This window comes from Perca fluviatilis, chromosome 22 (genome assembly GCF_010015445.1).
Source record: "Perca fluviatilis chromosome 22, GENO_Pfluv_1.0, whole genome shotgun sequence".
Classification (NCBI taxonomy): domain Eukaryota; kingdom Metazoa; phylum Chordata; class Actinopteri; order Perciformes; family Percidae; genus Perca; species Perca fluviatilis.
In genome coordinates this window covers 20,880,016-20,894,898 of record NC_053133.1, presented here as the reverse complement: position 1 = coordinate 20,894,898, position 14,883 = coordinate 20,880,016, and the positions used below count along the sequence as shown (strand labels likewise).

The following is a 14,883-nucleotide window of genomic DNA, read 5'->3' as shown; positions in this document are numbered from 1 at the left end:
CTATCTATCTATCTATCTATCTATCCAAGGTAAGGGTTAAAGTGATGGTTCGGAGTAATTCACCCTAGGGTCCTTTGCACCATGACCTCGAGCCAAACACTCCCCCAGAAGCTTTTTTCACCTGGGTCGAACATTGGGAGAGTTAGCTAGAGTAGCGTTATCAGCTAATGGACCCATGTTTGTATCTCGTAAATTACCCCACTAATAATGCCCGAAATAATACCAAACGTAGTACAAATAGGTTATGTACTCATAAAACGATGGATTGGAAAGTTTGTAAGTACACCAGAAGTTTATGAACACTTGCCTGCTCTCCTCAGCTCTCTGTTGCTGCTGCTGCTGCTGCTGCTACCTGCAGTTAGACGAGTGCTTAGGGCCGTCTAAATTACTACACCGAAAAGAGATACAACAAAAATACTTATTAATTTAATGATTAAATAAGGTAATGTCTCCAAACTTACCTCAATTATTACTTGTCTCCTGCTAGTTATACTACAGCACTTACTTTAAAAAAAAAAGTTAAATTAAAAAATATTTTTATTGCATCTCTTTTCGGTGTTGTAATTTGTAAACGGCCCTAAGCACTCGTCACAACAGCAGCAACAACAACAGCAGAGAGCAGAAGCCAACAGGCAAGTGTTATTTACATAAACTTCTGGTGTACTTACAAACTTTACAATCCATCGTTTTATGAGAGCATAACCTATTTGTACTACTTGTAGATGTTTGGTATCATTTCGGGCATTATTAGTGGGGTAACTTACAGGATACAAACGTGGGTCCATTAGCCCCTGCGCTAAGCTATTCAGCTGATAACGCTACTCTACGCTAACGCTCCCAATGTTAGACCCAGGTGAAAAAAGCTTCTGGGGGTGTTTGGCTCGAGGTCATGGTGCAAAGGACCCTAGGGTGAATTACTCCGAACCATCACTTTAAGGTTAGTTGTGATGGTTAAGTTTAGGGTAAGGGGCTAGGGAATGCATTATGTCAATGACGGGTCGCCACAAATCTTTGTGTGTGTGTGTGTGTGTGTGTGTGTGTGTGTGTGTGTGTGTGTGTGTGTGTGTGTGTGTGTGTGTGTGTGTGTGTGCATGAACTGCACAGCCATGTGCATGTGTGTTAAAGTTAAATGTGTGTGGCATTTTGCTGATCCTCATGTTTTGTGAGAGGCTTAAGGTTAAGCACATAGTTAGTGAATGAATCTATAGTTTAAGGCCTTCACAAATAGAGTGATAGGCTACAAATGTGTGTGATGTTTTTGTTTTCCTTTTTGTTTTCCCTTTCTTGCCAATTTTCTTGTCAGCGTGTTGCCCCACATTTACCATCCACCTCAAACATATATTCATCCTATCTGCCTTTCTTATTTTAATCTTATTTTTAATCCTCTTAAGTAGCCTACCTGTTTTTTTAGAAGCAAAAAAACAAACAAGAACAGAGCAGAAACATTCCTACCGGCTTTATTCCCATACCAGTTAGTTTCCTTCCATCTAAATGCGAGTTAACCTTTTAAGCCCTGGCGGGTACAGCCAAGCATTACTCAAACCAACAGACGTTTGTTTTAAACATTCCCATGCCGAGCAGTATTTGGGTAAAAATGTGCCTGTCTTAGAAAATGAAAAAATAGCATAGTATCATTATTGAATGCAGCCATAAAACAACATCAAATTGCTTCAGTTATAGGAATAGTATTGGGAAATACGCTGATTTGCTTTCTTGCTGAGAGTTAGAGATAGCCTGGTTGACACCAGACCCTTCTCAGTTGTAACAGAGCAAATCTCAAATTTGCCGGAAGTTCGTCATGGTTTTCCCAGGCTAAGTTAAAGAAGGTCGATATCTTTTTTTTTTTTTTTTTTTACTTAAAAGCTACTTAAGAAGGGTTTAAGAGTTCAAATACTGTTTAAGTCTTTGGATTTTGAAGGTGAGGACTCATAGAAAAATCTCACCTGACAGGAAGTCATTTGACTGGGTACTTAGCACACCTGTACACAGCTTCTCTGTTTGTTGTGAGGACTGTTGTGTGCTAAATAGTTTGGAGCCTTTTTCAACTGATTTGACTTTAAAATGCATTGATCGTGTGAGAAACATTTGTGTACTCAACATAAGGGAAAAGAGAAAGCATGTTGAGTTTCACTGGATTTGTCCATTAAACATGCCACAATAGACCTTTTTCACGGCAGACATGTTGACATGTCATAGTAGGAAAAGCACAGGTGTATTCAAAACCATTAATGATGGCTGCTTTCCACTTAGGAGAGGCCCTGGTATTGTGCATGCTGACTCACTGAAATAGCTTACTGGGACACTTGATGGAACTGAGCCATCGTTAAGGTTATCAATTTCAGCTGATCTTTTCCTACTATGACTAGTCAAAATGTCTGCTGTGAAAAAGGTCCATGTCTATGGGCAGGTGAAACATTGTACTAACATAGATGCACTGAGATAGGAGGCCCAGTGTCACACATGTGTGACATGTGTGACGCTGGGCTGAATTATGTTGACATAATTAAAAAGTAGATTTTTGTCATTAAAAAAGCTGGATTATAACCAAATTTAGGAGTGGTGCTGTGGTCAAAAGCCATGATCTGACATACCTTTCCCACCCCCTTCATCTCATCTTCTCTCTAAAATGTACACTGTTTTTTCTATCACTCACACAAAAAACATGGTGCTGCTAGTCTCTACTGTTTTGAAATGTTCAGCAATCCATCATCCACGCCGTATTAATCACAGACTAGCTGCCATCCACGTTCCGAATTAGCTTTGCAGCACGGAACCCCTCTGAGATAATCACTTTCTCATCACCAGCAATGTGACGTGTGGCAAATTCAGATGTGGATATGATGGGTAAAACAAAGGTCTGTCTCTTTGTTCAGCTGCATGTAGAATATCATGCGTCTGCCATTTGTGCCTCCAGTGTGGTTTGTGAATCAAATTTGTTTTTATAAATCTACTGCCCTATGTAGTGTGTTATAGCATTTAAGGTCAGTCAGGCAGCCTTTAATGTCTATTTAAATGACAATATTGCCATTATGTGAATCTGTTCTAGGAGAAGTCCTTGCACTTGGATCCACCCCAGTATAACGTAATGGAGTGGCTTAATGTTGTGGCGCTTTTAAATAGTGATTTAACTGAACCTTAAAGGAAAGGACTTCAATTTTCATTTTTAAATATTTTTACTTTATTCTTAAATTTACTCTTAATTTGGTGCATCATAAACATGAGTTGTATCTCTAATATTCTCTATAGCGAGACATTGGAAAAATCATTTCATTTGAACGTGATGTGCAAGGAAACTGTTTTTAAAAAAAAGCTGATTTTATTTGAAAGAAACACCTTATTTGATAAAGGTGAAAATGGCAATAAAAGGTGTACTGAAATCCAGAAAAAAAAAAATCATATCAAAGTTAGCATTAAGAGGGAGCATTCAGAACTGGTTTGTGATCTGAGAAATTGATTTCCATTAAGTTCAAAGAATGAGTTTACATGCTTGAAGATGAAGTCCCCTGGGAGCTGTCAGCTATTGGAATATTTTCTTTATTCCTGACAGAGGCACTTCTCTGTATCTGTATTCGAGGTTGTGCATTAGCTGTCTGAAACGTGATGCGTGCTGCTATCTCCTCAGCCATGTCTCCCTTGATAAAAGTCTCAGCAGTGCTAACCTGGCAGTTTCTTTATGAAAAGGTTAATGCAACACATACAGCCTAAATGTGTATATGCATTTAGTAACTTACTGAAGGAGCTTGTCATTTTATAAATGGTGTATGACATGTTAAGATTTGGCTGCAGTGAAATCATGGCTGCCAGCTAAGGTCTATTGGTTTTGAGTGAGACTTACAAGTAAGTACAATGGCCTATAATCGCAGCATTGGATGTCTATCTGCTACACAGAAACCATGTTCATTTGTTGCAATGAGTGCACACTGCAGGTGCAGTGTGTGAGTAGTGTTATTTAACAGGACACTGCCATCCAGTGGTGTGAACTATGAAGTCCCCACATCTACCAGTGGTCATTTATAATATGTTACTGAGAATTTCAATAACAATCCTTTGTAGTAATTAAAACAGACAATACATTCTTGGCATTTCTTTAATAAACATTTGCCAAAGGAGCAGGGAGGGGGACAAAATCATTTTAGTACAAAAAAAAAAAAAAAAAAAAAAAAAAGACGTTTCGAACTTGGGTTATGTGTGTTGTTGTTTTGCTCGTGATTATGAACACCTATTGGCAAAAAGGCATGTGGAATTTAAAGTCAAAACTGCCTTTTCTCCATGAAATCGGATCTGATTTGTCATCCAAGTGCTACCAGTCTGTCTGGAACTAAACAGTCCTTTTTCCTCAAATAGCTCCCTGTGCTGATACCTACACCATCAACCCAATCAACTGAACCATTTACATAATCATGGCCATAATAAAAAGAGGACACTACATTACTGGTCATATTCCTAATTGTGCAGATAAAGCACACCATCCATTTCCTTTCATCACTAAAAATAGTTTCCGCCTACTTCAGTCAGTAGTGCAAAACATTAATACTAGACTGCCCTGGAGCAATTACAGAAAGGCTAAGGTAGAGATTTAAAATTTACCCAGCCTGATAAATGTACACTCAATAAAAGGTAAAAGTTTAATTTAAAAGACAGCAGAATAGATTACAAAAAAATAGGAAAATGGTATGAGCAAGAAAAGCTCCTCCAAGTGTTATCGGGGCTGTCCTTCTGCAACGTACTCCACATTCCAGACTGAGGAGGAATACAGTGCCTTCCACAGATTTAAGTTATTACAAACTGAGTGTGCATCTCCAGATCTCTCTGATCTGGCCTGAGAGGCTTCAGGCTCAAAACTGAGTCCTCTAGCATTTTGTCCATTGTCACAAACCGCCATTTCCTATTTCCAGTCGTTCAGAAAGGCAGGCCTCGTCCTCTGAGTGTTGCTGTTGAGTTCACATGTGGGACAAAGCCGAGGGGTAGTGGTGGCGCCCCGACTTGGGAAGGGGAACCCCAGGGTTGTCCTGGCGCTGGGATGGGTGGGGGAGGAGGTCCACCGTCCTTTCTAGCCATAGCGTGGTTGTACAGGTGGATAGCACTGGGGTTGGGCTGGCCCTCCACGGGTAAGGGGCTGTGATTGTAGTTAAAACGGTGGTCCTTGTCCCCAGTGAACACCATGCTGCTGGGTCCAGTGGCTCCAGCGCCTGGAGGATAGGGGTCTGAGTGGGCCGGGGCCAAAGCGCCCGCAGCAGACGACGAGCTGGCAGCCTGGCCAGGTCCGCCAAACACTTCTCTCAGAGCGTGAGGTGGCAGGCCTCCGCCTAACATGTGACCCATGTAACCGTCCCCAAACCCTGCAGGAGTGAAGGGTGGAGGAGGTGGGTGGATGTAGTCACTGCCGTATCCAGGCCCCTCTGCGGTAGGGAGAGGTGGGTAGTCTGGCTCTGGGGGTCTCCCTCCATCACCACCACCTGCAGACGCAATAGGTGGAGCGTGGCCAGTCTTGGGTTCAAGTGGAGGTTGCCGGTAGTCCAGGTCGGCATGTGGGGGTGGCTCTGGAGGCTCAGGCGGCCTCTGGTCTGGGGGCAGGATGGACACGCCACCGACTTCAGACACTGAAAGACAGACATTACAACAGGGGTCACCAACCTTTTCTAAACTGAGAGCTACTTCATGGGTATTGAGTCATACGAAGGGCTACCAGTTTGATACACTCTTCTGAAATAACAAATTTGCTCAGTTTGCCTTTAGTTATATATGATTATTAATGAATAATGATACTCATCTATGTGAAGACACTGATCATGTTGATGATTTCTCACAATAATTATCAATAATGACTTAACAAAAGTAGGAAACAGATAATATCAATATTCAATTTTCATTTTTAAAACAGGCCTGAGGGCTACTCATGTGGTCCTTGGGGGCTACCTGGTGCCCGCGGGCACCGTGTTGATGACCCCTGCATTACAACATTATATACTACTATATTACTATAAGTAGGGCTGGGCGATTGGGAAACAATCAGATATCACACGAGAGAGAGAGAGAGAGAGAGAGAGAGAGAGAGAGACCTATCGCGGCGATTATTATATTATAATATATTATTATTATATATATTGTAGGGTTGACAATTGCTGCTTTAACAAAATATCTTCACACTTGGATTTTAGATAAATAATCATCAGTAATGTGGACATAATGTCCAAGTGGGGAAAAGGCAAATAATAGAACAGCTAGAACAGTCTGGTAAGTTTAAAAAAAAAAAAAAAGTACATCACTTTACTGTAATGCAGCCTTTAAAACCAGGAAAAGACAACACTTATGTCATATCACGATACTACAATATCCAAAATCTATGACGATATCTAGTCTCATATCACGATAGATATAATATCGATATATTGCCCACCCCTAAATAAAAGTACTATGTATTCCTTATCGTTTTATTTATTTATTAAGACTTTATCTTGTGCTGCTGTAATGTGAATTTCCTTACTTCTTATCTAAGTCTTAATATATGGTTTGGGGAAAAGTGTTAATTTCTTATTTTGCACAGGACTTTGATCCTAATGTACCTCACTGGTACTCCACCTGTTGAGCACTTTCCCCAAGGATGCACTCTTGGCCTAATCTGTATTCTTTGTACATTATTCCATCTGGTAAACCAGTGTTCTTTATGGTCGTTAACAATTCTGTTATCGACACGTAGTTAAAAACAAAAATGACTTGCAGGGCCGCAAGTAGAAATAGATATTCCACTCCATGTCCAGCTGTTTCACTGAAAAGATTAACCAGAAGAAGGGTTACCTGGAGAGACTGGGCTGGGTGCTGGAGGCTGTTTGACCTCGGGAGGTAGAGGCTGCCCCCCTGGTGCTCCTCCTGCAGGGTTGGTGCTCTCCGGCCCTTCCCCGCCATCACTCGGCTCCTGCCTCTGGGCCTGCTGAGCCTGGAGGAGCTGGGCCAGCAGCATCGTCATGGCTGTCTGCGTGGCAGCTGCGGCCTCCCCTTCTGGAATACCTGACGCTGCAGACATGGGGGGTGAAGGAGGCTTGGGCATCGGGGGCGTACGGGGCACTCCTGCAGGAGCAGCAGGCTGGGGAGGCTTGGCAGGCGTGGGCTGAGGAGGAGGCTCAGCTGGGTCAGTGGGAGCCAGGGCTTTGGAGAGCTGCTGTAAGGTTTCCTGATTGACCTTCGTGCCCATGGACTGGACCAACTGGGCTGTGCTGACCGAACTCTTGGGCTGGCCGAGGAAGTTCAGGAGGACTGCTAGCTGCTCCTGGGTTAACTGGGAGTTTGGACCCTTTGGGTCTGTAAGGAGACAGAAGATACATTCAGGAGATGCATTCCTAACCTTGGGCAACCACAGCCGGGATGAAATATTCTAAAGTCAAGGTTTATTTTACTAACTTTTTGTTCTGGAGCATTCGACTGAAAGCCGTACCGCTTATCACAATGAGTCGTAATAGCTTCAAAGAGCTTTTAATGCCAATTAAAATGACACAAAAATCGCACAATAACTCTCCCATGTGACGTGAATGTATACATGAAAACAAGTTAGACCAGTCAGACTACTGGTCCAGCTGACCAAGCTGGGTCATCACTAGAACAAGGACCAACAGAGTCATAGGTCTGGAGAATACTACACAGTTCAGTATTGTAGAAAGTAGTTACTGACTAAATAAGCTTGGTTCAGTGTGTTGTCTGTGCACATATTCCCCAAAGACGCATGTCCTTCAAGAAGATATGGGAAATACAGATTAACTAAGCGAGTAAAGGAATTAATGAGTATTATGGACTAATTATTATTGTCAAGCTTGTATGACCTTTATGACTGACCTATTAGGTATTAAGAAGTGCTATATTATAAGTGTCGTACTTGTTTTGGATGCATTGCACGATGCATCATACTAATACCAGCAAGTGAAATTCAAAATGTACCAGTGACTGACAAGCCAACAATAAGACACAAATACAAACCGTAGTGAAACTCACCCAGCAGCGCGGAAGCAGCCACATTCTGAGCTTTAATGCCTCCAGGAGCAGGGAAGCCCTGGGGAGTGTTACTGCGGCTGTCGTCAAGGCCCAGCTCTTTACGGGGCGCCTTCGGGGCTGCCACTTCCTCCGGCATCTGCTTCTGTCGCCGGCGTTTCTTACTCCACAGCTCGTGACAGTCCTGCCACAGTGGAAGACTGGGGAGATGGAAACAATTGACATTTTAAATGCCGGCAAAACAGTCCAAACATTGTTGATGCGACATGATGCAAAACATACTCTGGCGGGGGCATCTTGTCTGGGTCCACGTCCTTGAGGAACTCGCTGCCCAGCGCTTGTTCAGCTGTGCAGCGTTTGCTGGGGTCCAAGTTTAACATGTGGTCAAACAAGTCCAGGGCAGACGGAGGGATGCTGGACAACAACGGAAGTGCGAGATTTCAGTACAATGCACTGTCCCCAATCTTCACATATTCAATTTGACACCATTATACTTGAACTTACAAAGCATACTCCTCTCGTAGCCGTCTCCTGTACTGTTTCTTTGGCTTCATGGTGTTGAAGAAGGGAAGTTTTATTACATCTGGCCAGACAGCAGGGCAGGGGCTGCCACATATTCGGCTAAAAAAACAAAACAAATGAATTTGTTCAAGCAGAACTCAGCAACGTGTGGACATCATAGGTGACTTCCTACGTATCTCCAAATGACTTCATGACAACACCCAGAGAACTGGCCTGACTTGTTGCTTTAAATCACATTCGCCTTCACTGGAGCTAATTTTCACTTCTCCCTCACTACCACCAATGCGTTACCTTGCAAAGTGATAAACAAAGTGATTAAAGTAAATGACAGAACAAGTGAAAAAATGTTTCTTCCATGTTATGCCGTGCAGAGCTCACAGCAAAAAAAAAAAAATCTTTGCAAACTTTCAGGGTTTCCCCCAGTAGAGGCGGACTGCCTCCACTAGATTAATCACTACCTTCACCTTTCCTCCAACAAGGGCAGTCATAACAAAACCAGTGAGGCACGTTAATCAAAACATCATGTGGTTGCGTAGCTTTATGGTCGATTGAGACGATCAGTGGAAAAAATGAGTACAGCTTTCTCTTCCTGTTTTAGATAGCTGAAACCCACTCCCAGTTTGTGTCAGGCTCAAGTGGGTGCAGCACTATGTGGGAACCAACTTTACAGCTCACAACTAAATCTAAATGTCAGACATTAACATTTAACGGGATATAGCCTAAACCTACCTGATAAGCTCTAACTGGGCAAGCTCCTGATTAGCTTGAAAGATTGGTTTCTTTGTGAACAGTTCTCCAAGAATGCATCTGGGAGAGACAAAACAAAATACAATTCATCATTATAAGTAACAGAAAACAATACCGACAGGGCAGAGAGTCAAGTGACATACAGTAATTAGACTTGAGTCAATATCCGTCCTGCTCTTACCCGCAGCTCCACACATCTATAGCCGGTGTGTACCTCTCCTCTCCCAGAAGTAACTCTGGAGGACGGTACCATAGTGTAATCACTTTATTGGTGTATGGACGACTGAAAATAAGAAAAGAGATGTTAGAATTATCTCACACACACACACACACACACACACACACACACACACACACACACACACACACACACACACACACACACACACACACACACACACACACACACACACACACACACACACACACACACACACACACACACACACACACAAAAATACTAGTAGTAGTTTATTCAGCCTCCATAAAAACAATAATTATATACATAGCACAGTGTAAACTCAAACAGTAAATACTGACTGATAGGATTAGGCGGAGTCAAAAACTTATATATGCCTATCCTACGTTCCTATTGATTAAATCTAACCACCTCAAAAAGGAAATCAAAATTTAAAAAAAAGATATAAGTAAAATAATTGTGAGGGCGAGACAGTTAAACAGGCGTGGTGTATATTTACCAAAAACATAAAAGAGACTCACCTCTCTTCAGAGTTATACAGCCGCGCAAGACCAAAGTCTGCAAGCTTTATTTGACCTCTGAATAGGAGGGGGAAAATCTTAATTAAAATGTAGTCGGGAAAACATGTGTGACCACGTAATGAAACATAAGATGTAGAGGAGAACTCACTTGTTATTGAGCAGAATATTGGAGCACTTGATGTCTCTGTGCAGAAAGTTCTTCTTGTGGCAGTAATCAAGGCCCTCCAGCAACTGTCGCATGAAAGACTTGATGTGGCTCTCGTTGAAATGGACCAGGCCAGACTCGAGCAAACCCATCAGGTCGTGGTCCATGTATTCAAATACGAGATAGAAAGCACCTGAGATGAGAGAAGGAAAAAAAAATGTAGTCATAAAAAACGACCATGTATTAAAACAGATCACTGTTGTGTGGCAGGATCATAGAGCCACTGCAGAGTGAAAACATAACGTACCTTTATCATTCTTGAAGTCTAGAGCATCTTCCTTGTCTGTGACGATCTCCTTCATGTTTATGATGCTCTTGTGGTTGAGTTGTCGCAAAATCTTAATCTCTCGGATGGCTGTGATCGGGAAACCCTCCTTTTCATTGTCCAGCCGAACTTTCTTCAAAGCCACCATTTCAGCTATGACGCAGCAAGAAGAACAGTGTGTCAAGACGACATCACAAGCTGGTCTCACCCTAAACAGATTCCTATCTACGACCACTTGCATTTCACACAGAACATTCGAAATAAAAGATTATCATCATCGTCATCAACCTTTACTTCACCTCAACAGAACATTGAGAGTGGATCTATGTTCACAATGTTGATGAAGGGTTACAAATGAACCTATATCTTCAAAACACTCACCGGTGTCTTTGTCTTTAGCTTTGTACACCTGACCGTAGGTGCCTTCTCCTGTGATTCCAATGATTTCAAACTTGTCCACACAGCGTTTGCCCCAATCTATCTCCGTTTCCTTAATCTCGCCGTATCTTGGGCCACAAATTCTGGAAATTTAAAAGAAAATATTTCAGTGGAAGCAAAGTGAATATGCAGCAAACAATAGCAAGAGCTGATATAGCACTAAATGCCAGGTAACATACTTAGGTCTTCGGCGAACTGTCTGGGACTTTTTGTCGTCGGGTGGGCTGTGCGGGGAAGACGTGCCACCGGAAAGTTCCGGGGGAAGAGGCAAGTCGGTAAGAAGCTGACGGGCCTTTCTCTCTGACTTTTTCTTCCCTGAGAGCAAGCTGTCCTTCAAGCTGATAGCAGAAAAATGCAGGAGAAACCGAAAGTGATTAAGTCTTAACAATCAAGAATAAAAAGGTGGATGAGAATTCTAGGTCAACTGGCACAACAACGCACCCATACCTTTCTCCTTTGTTCATGTGCTCAAGAACTGTTTGGGGCAACGGTAGGGATGGCAGAGTAGAAATGAGTGGACCAGTGGCTCGTTCCTTGTCTTTGCTCGGTCCACAAGCTGGTGCTTTCCTTTTGTCCCGGTGTAAAGAGTCATCTTTCCTTTTTCCATCTCTGTCCTTGCTGGTCTGTTGCTCAGTGGGCCTCTTGGAAGACCTGTCAGAGGGGGACTGGGGCTGGCTCGATGTGGGAGTTCTGGGACCTTTCTCTGGTTGTGGTGGAGAGGGAGGGCGGCCCTTTCGGGATGTCTGATTGGACTTCGGGCTGGGTTGATGAGTGGATAAGGAACCCTTGGTTGGAGTAGATGGGTTGCTGGAGTTCTTGGCCTTGGCAGCTGCTTCTGCAGCTTTAGCCTTTTTCTGCTTACTGAGCTCAGCAGCAAGACTGGTTTTGAAGGTGAGTGTGCTTGGTGAGAGGCTAGAGGGGCGACTGCGGGAGCGAGAGTGGCGGTGACGGCTGCGAGAACGTGAATGCCTTGTGGATGAATATGGACTTCTGCTGCGTGACCGAGCAGATCGCCTGAAAAACAAACAAGGACAACTTTTTAGATTTTTTTCTCAACATTACAAACTTCATGGGACCGTTATTTTACTTGCATGAGATAGAAACGTAGTGGATATCTAAATTTGGAGACATAACATATAAAATTAGTTATAACACTACTGTTACATGCAGGACTTGCAAGGTTTTTGGAAAGGCATAGGTAATCCAGCAAATATTGACAGAAAACATAAGGCCACAATAATAAAAGTTACAACTTTGTCCTTGCTTGGGTTGCACTATTATTTCAAACTGTAAAAATCTACAACCCCTGTTATGGAGAGCCAATGTCCAACGAGTCAAACAAACAAAATTCCACATAAGCCTAATCAATCAAGTCTGAAGAAAACAGATCATAAAAACACACCACAAAATTACACTACAGCCAACAAATGAAATACATGATACTATTAGCTGCTTTATAAAAGCTCACCTGACTTCTGGACTTGGGCTCAGGGACTTTCTGTATGGACTTCGTGATCTCTTGCGGTTTCCGTAAGGACTTGAACTGACCTCTCCTTGTTCATACGGACTGTGTCGGCCATAACTTGGGGACCTGCGCCAGGTTGCTGGGCTCACTGGGGATCGCTTCCTTTTGTTGCTGGAGTATGAACTGGGTGACTTTGGCATACCGTATGCCCCATACCCATCTACATCCCGGCTGTAATATGTGGAACTGGGGGAGAGTCTTTTGCTCCCATAAGTTGGACTTCTTCTAGATACTAACTGGTTATAACCACCAGGAGACTGGTAGTTATATGAATATGATGTCCCATAGGGACTTTCTGCTTTGAAACCAGGACTTCTCCTGTATGTCCTGAGGTCTTCACGGTCATCTCTGTAAGATTGTGGAGCATCTCTGTAGGCAGATGGCGGCTCTTTATCAGATCTTGTTTTACTTTGCCTTTTTGAATCCCTCTTATCCGCAGATTGTAAGGACTGAGATGTAGATGTCCTTTTACCGTTTCGGTCATTGCTCCGTGTAGTGTCTCTGTGATTTTTAGAGCCACTAAGGCTGCCTCCACTCCTTGCTTTGGAGGAGTCTCTCTCACGGCTCTGGCGGTCCTTTTTCCTGCCTGGCTCCTTCTCTTGCTTGCTTCTCTCAGATGGCCCCCTTGTTTGTTCATCCTTGCTGATGCACACTGCCTCCCGGTCTCTCGGGTGACTTCTGTCTGGGGATGCTGGTCCATTATAGTTACCCAAGTCAACATCGCTTAGTCGGTCCACCGACAGCCTGTCACCATGGGGGTCAAGTTTAGGAGAGGGGCTCCCAGAAAATCGCTCTGACTGGGAGCTCACGTCATCATACTCCACCAATGTCCGAAGTTCTGAGTCTTTATCAAAAGTGCCTTTTCGGTCATTGTCAGGGTCTCCTGTTGTACCGGTATGCCACAAGTCTCTTCCCTTGGCCTGTCTGCGTTTCTTTCTCCTAGAAGCCGAAGAGCGCCTCTTCTCACGGTGTCTGTCTCGCGGAGTAGCGGCACCGCTCCCTGGTTTACTACGCCTGTCCTGTCGGTTAGCATTTCTCTGAGCAGAGGGGCTCCGTCCCCGACCCTCGCGAAGCACCTCTGAATTAGGCATCTATCTACTGGATAAACCCTATACCTACGTTGAGAATAATCCTTATATACTTTACTTATGTTCCTTGTTGTGTCGTGGAACAAAACATTGGGCTAGCTGTGTGACAGGCTAGTTAGCAACAGCAAATCCACAATTAAGACAGCCAGCTAATAGCTAAAATCACAAGCTTAACATTAGCATTACAAAGCTAGCTCGTTTCAGGTTCACCCAAGTTATCCCCGACAGTAGTTATTTTTAATGAGACTTTGTACCTGTAGATCCCGTCGCATAAAATCCACAATATGGTGTTTAGTTATAGAATCAGTCGGTACTCAACCATTGTACTCCAGGACGGAAATCTCCCAGATGTGGTATCTAGCTAGCTAGCTAATGGTAGACAGTTTAGCCAGCTAACGTTAGCCTCTAATAGCTAGCTAGCTAACTGTTTCCAGCTACAGTCGCATTCATGGTCAAAGCACAGGCCCAAAGCCCCTCTACATTTGAAATCCAGTTCTTCTGTAAGATTGCCGTTCGTGCAATCATGTAAATCCATTAACAAGAATGTGTTAAAGTGAAAGTAAAAAAAGTCCGTCTTCTTCTCACAAACTTCTTCTCGCCTTCCATCACACTCCAGTATGCAACAAGGAAGTGAATCGCACGTTGGGTTGGATAGCCGCCGCCAGCTAGCCAGCTAGCCGCTATCACATTAGCCAGCTAGCTTTCTTTTCTCCTTTGCGTGGACTTCAATGAAACTCAGTCAAAATGCAATATAACAATGCTGTTCAAAAACACGTCCGCTTTCACGTATCCCTCCGGGTTGTTACTCCCTCTTACCACCGCATGGTCCAAAGGTAGCAAACGTATTTCCGGCTAAAATGGCTCCACAATTCCTTGAATTTATTTCAAAATATTGTAACTTTGTTCGCAATGTGGCTAAAATGGTACAACTCGCCAGGGCCCAGACAGCTTTCAAACTACAGGCCTTGTGCGTCGGTGTCAACCAATGATACCCGTTGGCGTAATCAAGATCAGCAGTTACGTCACGCCAAGGGATACCCCTACATTTTCTTTGTCATTTGTTTTATCCACGTATAGATGTATACCAGAATATTTCGGAGTGATGTTCAACATTTGATAAGAAGGAAACTGGGCAAATAATTCAATTTCAGGATAAAGACATTCTTTGAAAAATATGCCATTTTTGTGTACAGTTAATTTTATTATTGTGAAAATTCTACATTCACAAGAAGAAATGGACGGACTCCAAATCAAACTTTGGACATTTTAATCAAGAACTGCATCAATATGGCAACATTATAAGATGTATTAAAAATAAAAAGGCAATTAAGACTATTCATTTTGTGTATATATTTCTTTTTTTTCTTTGTATATGCACTTCTGGTATGTACAGCTT

At 43.0% G+C, this 14,883-nt stretch overlaps 1 protein-coding gene across 1 annotated transcript; it reads right to left on the bottom strand.

Annotated features, from left to right (window-relative positions):
- Positions 1-4,071: 4,071 nt before the first annotated feature.
- Positions 4,072-14,457, bottom strand: cdk13 (cyclin-dependent kinase 13). Its single transcript, XM_039790318.1, has 14 exons — positions 12,343-14,457; positions 11,322-11,888; positions 11,054-11,212; positions 10,818-10,957; positions 10,419-10,589; positions 10,115-10,304; positions 9,967-10,023; positions 9,428-9,529; positions 9,229-9,306; positions 8,482-8,598; positions 8,260-8,391; positions 7,981-8,177; positions 6,796-7,296; positions 4,072-5,600 (listed from the first exon to the last, which is right to left on the bottom strand). The coding sequence occupies exons 1-14, from the start codon at positions 13,488-13,490 to the stop codon at positions 4,900-4,902; spliced, it is 4,260 nt and encodes a 1,419-aa protein (XP_039646252.1). The 5' UTR covers positions 13,491-14,457; the 3' UTR covers positions 4,072-4,899.
- Positions 14,458-14,883: the final 426 nt, after the last annotated feature.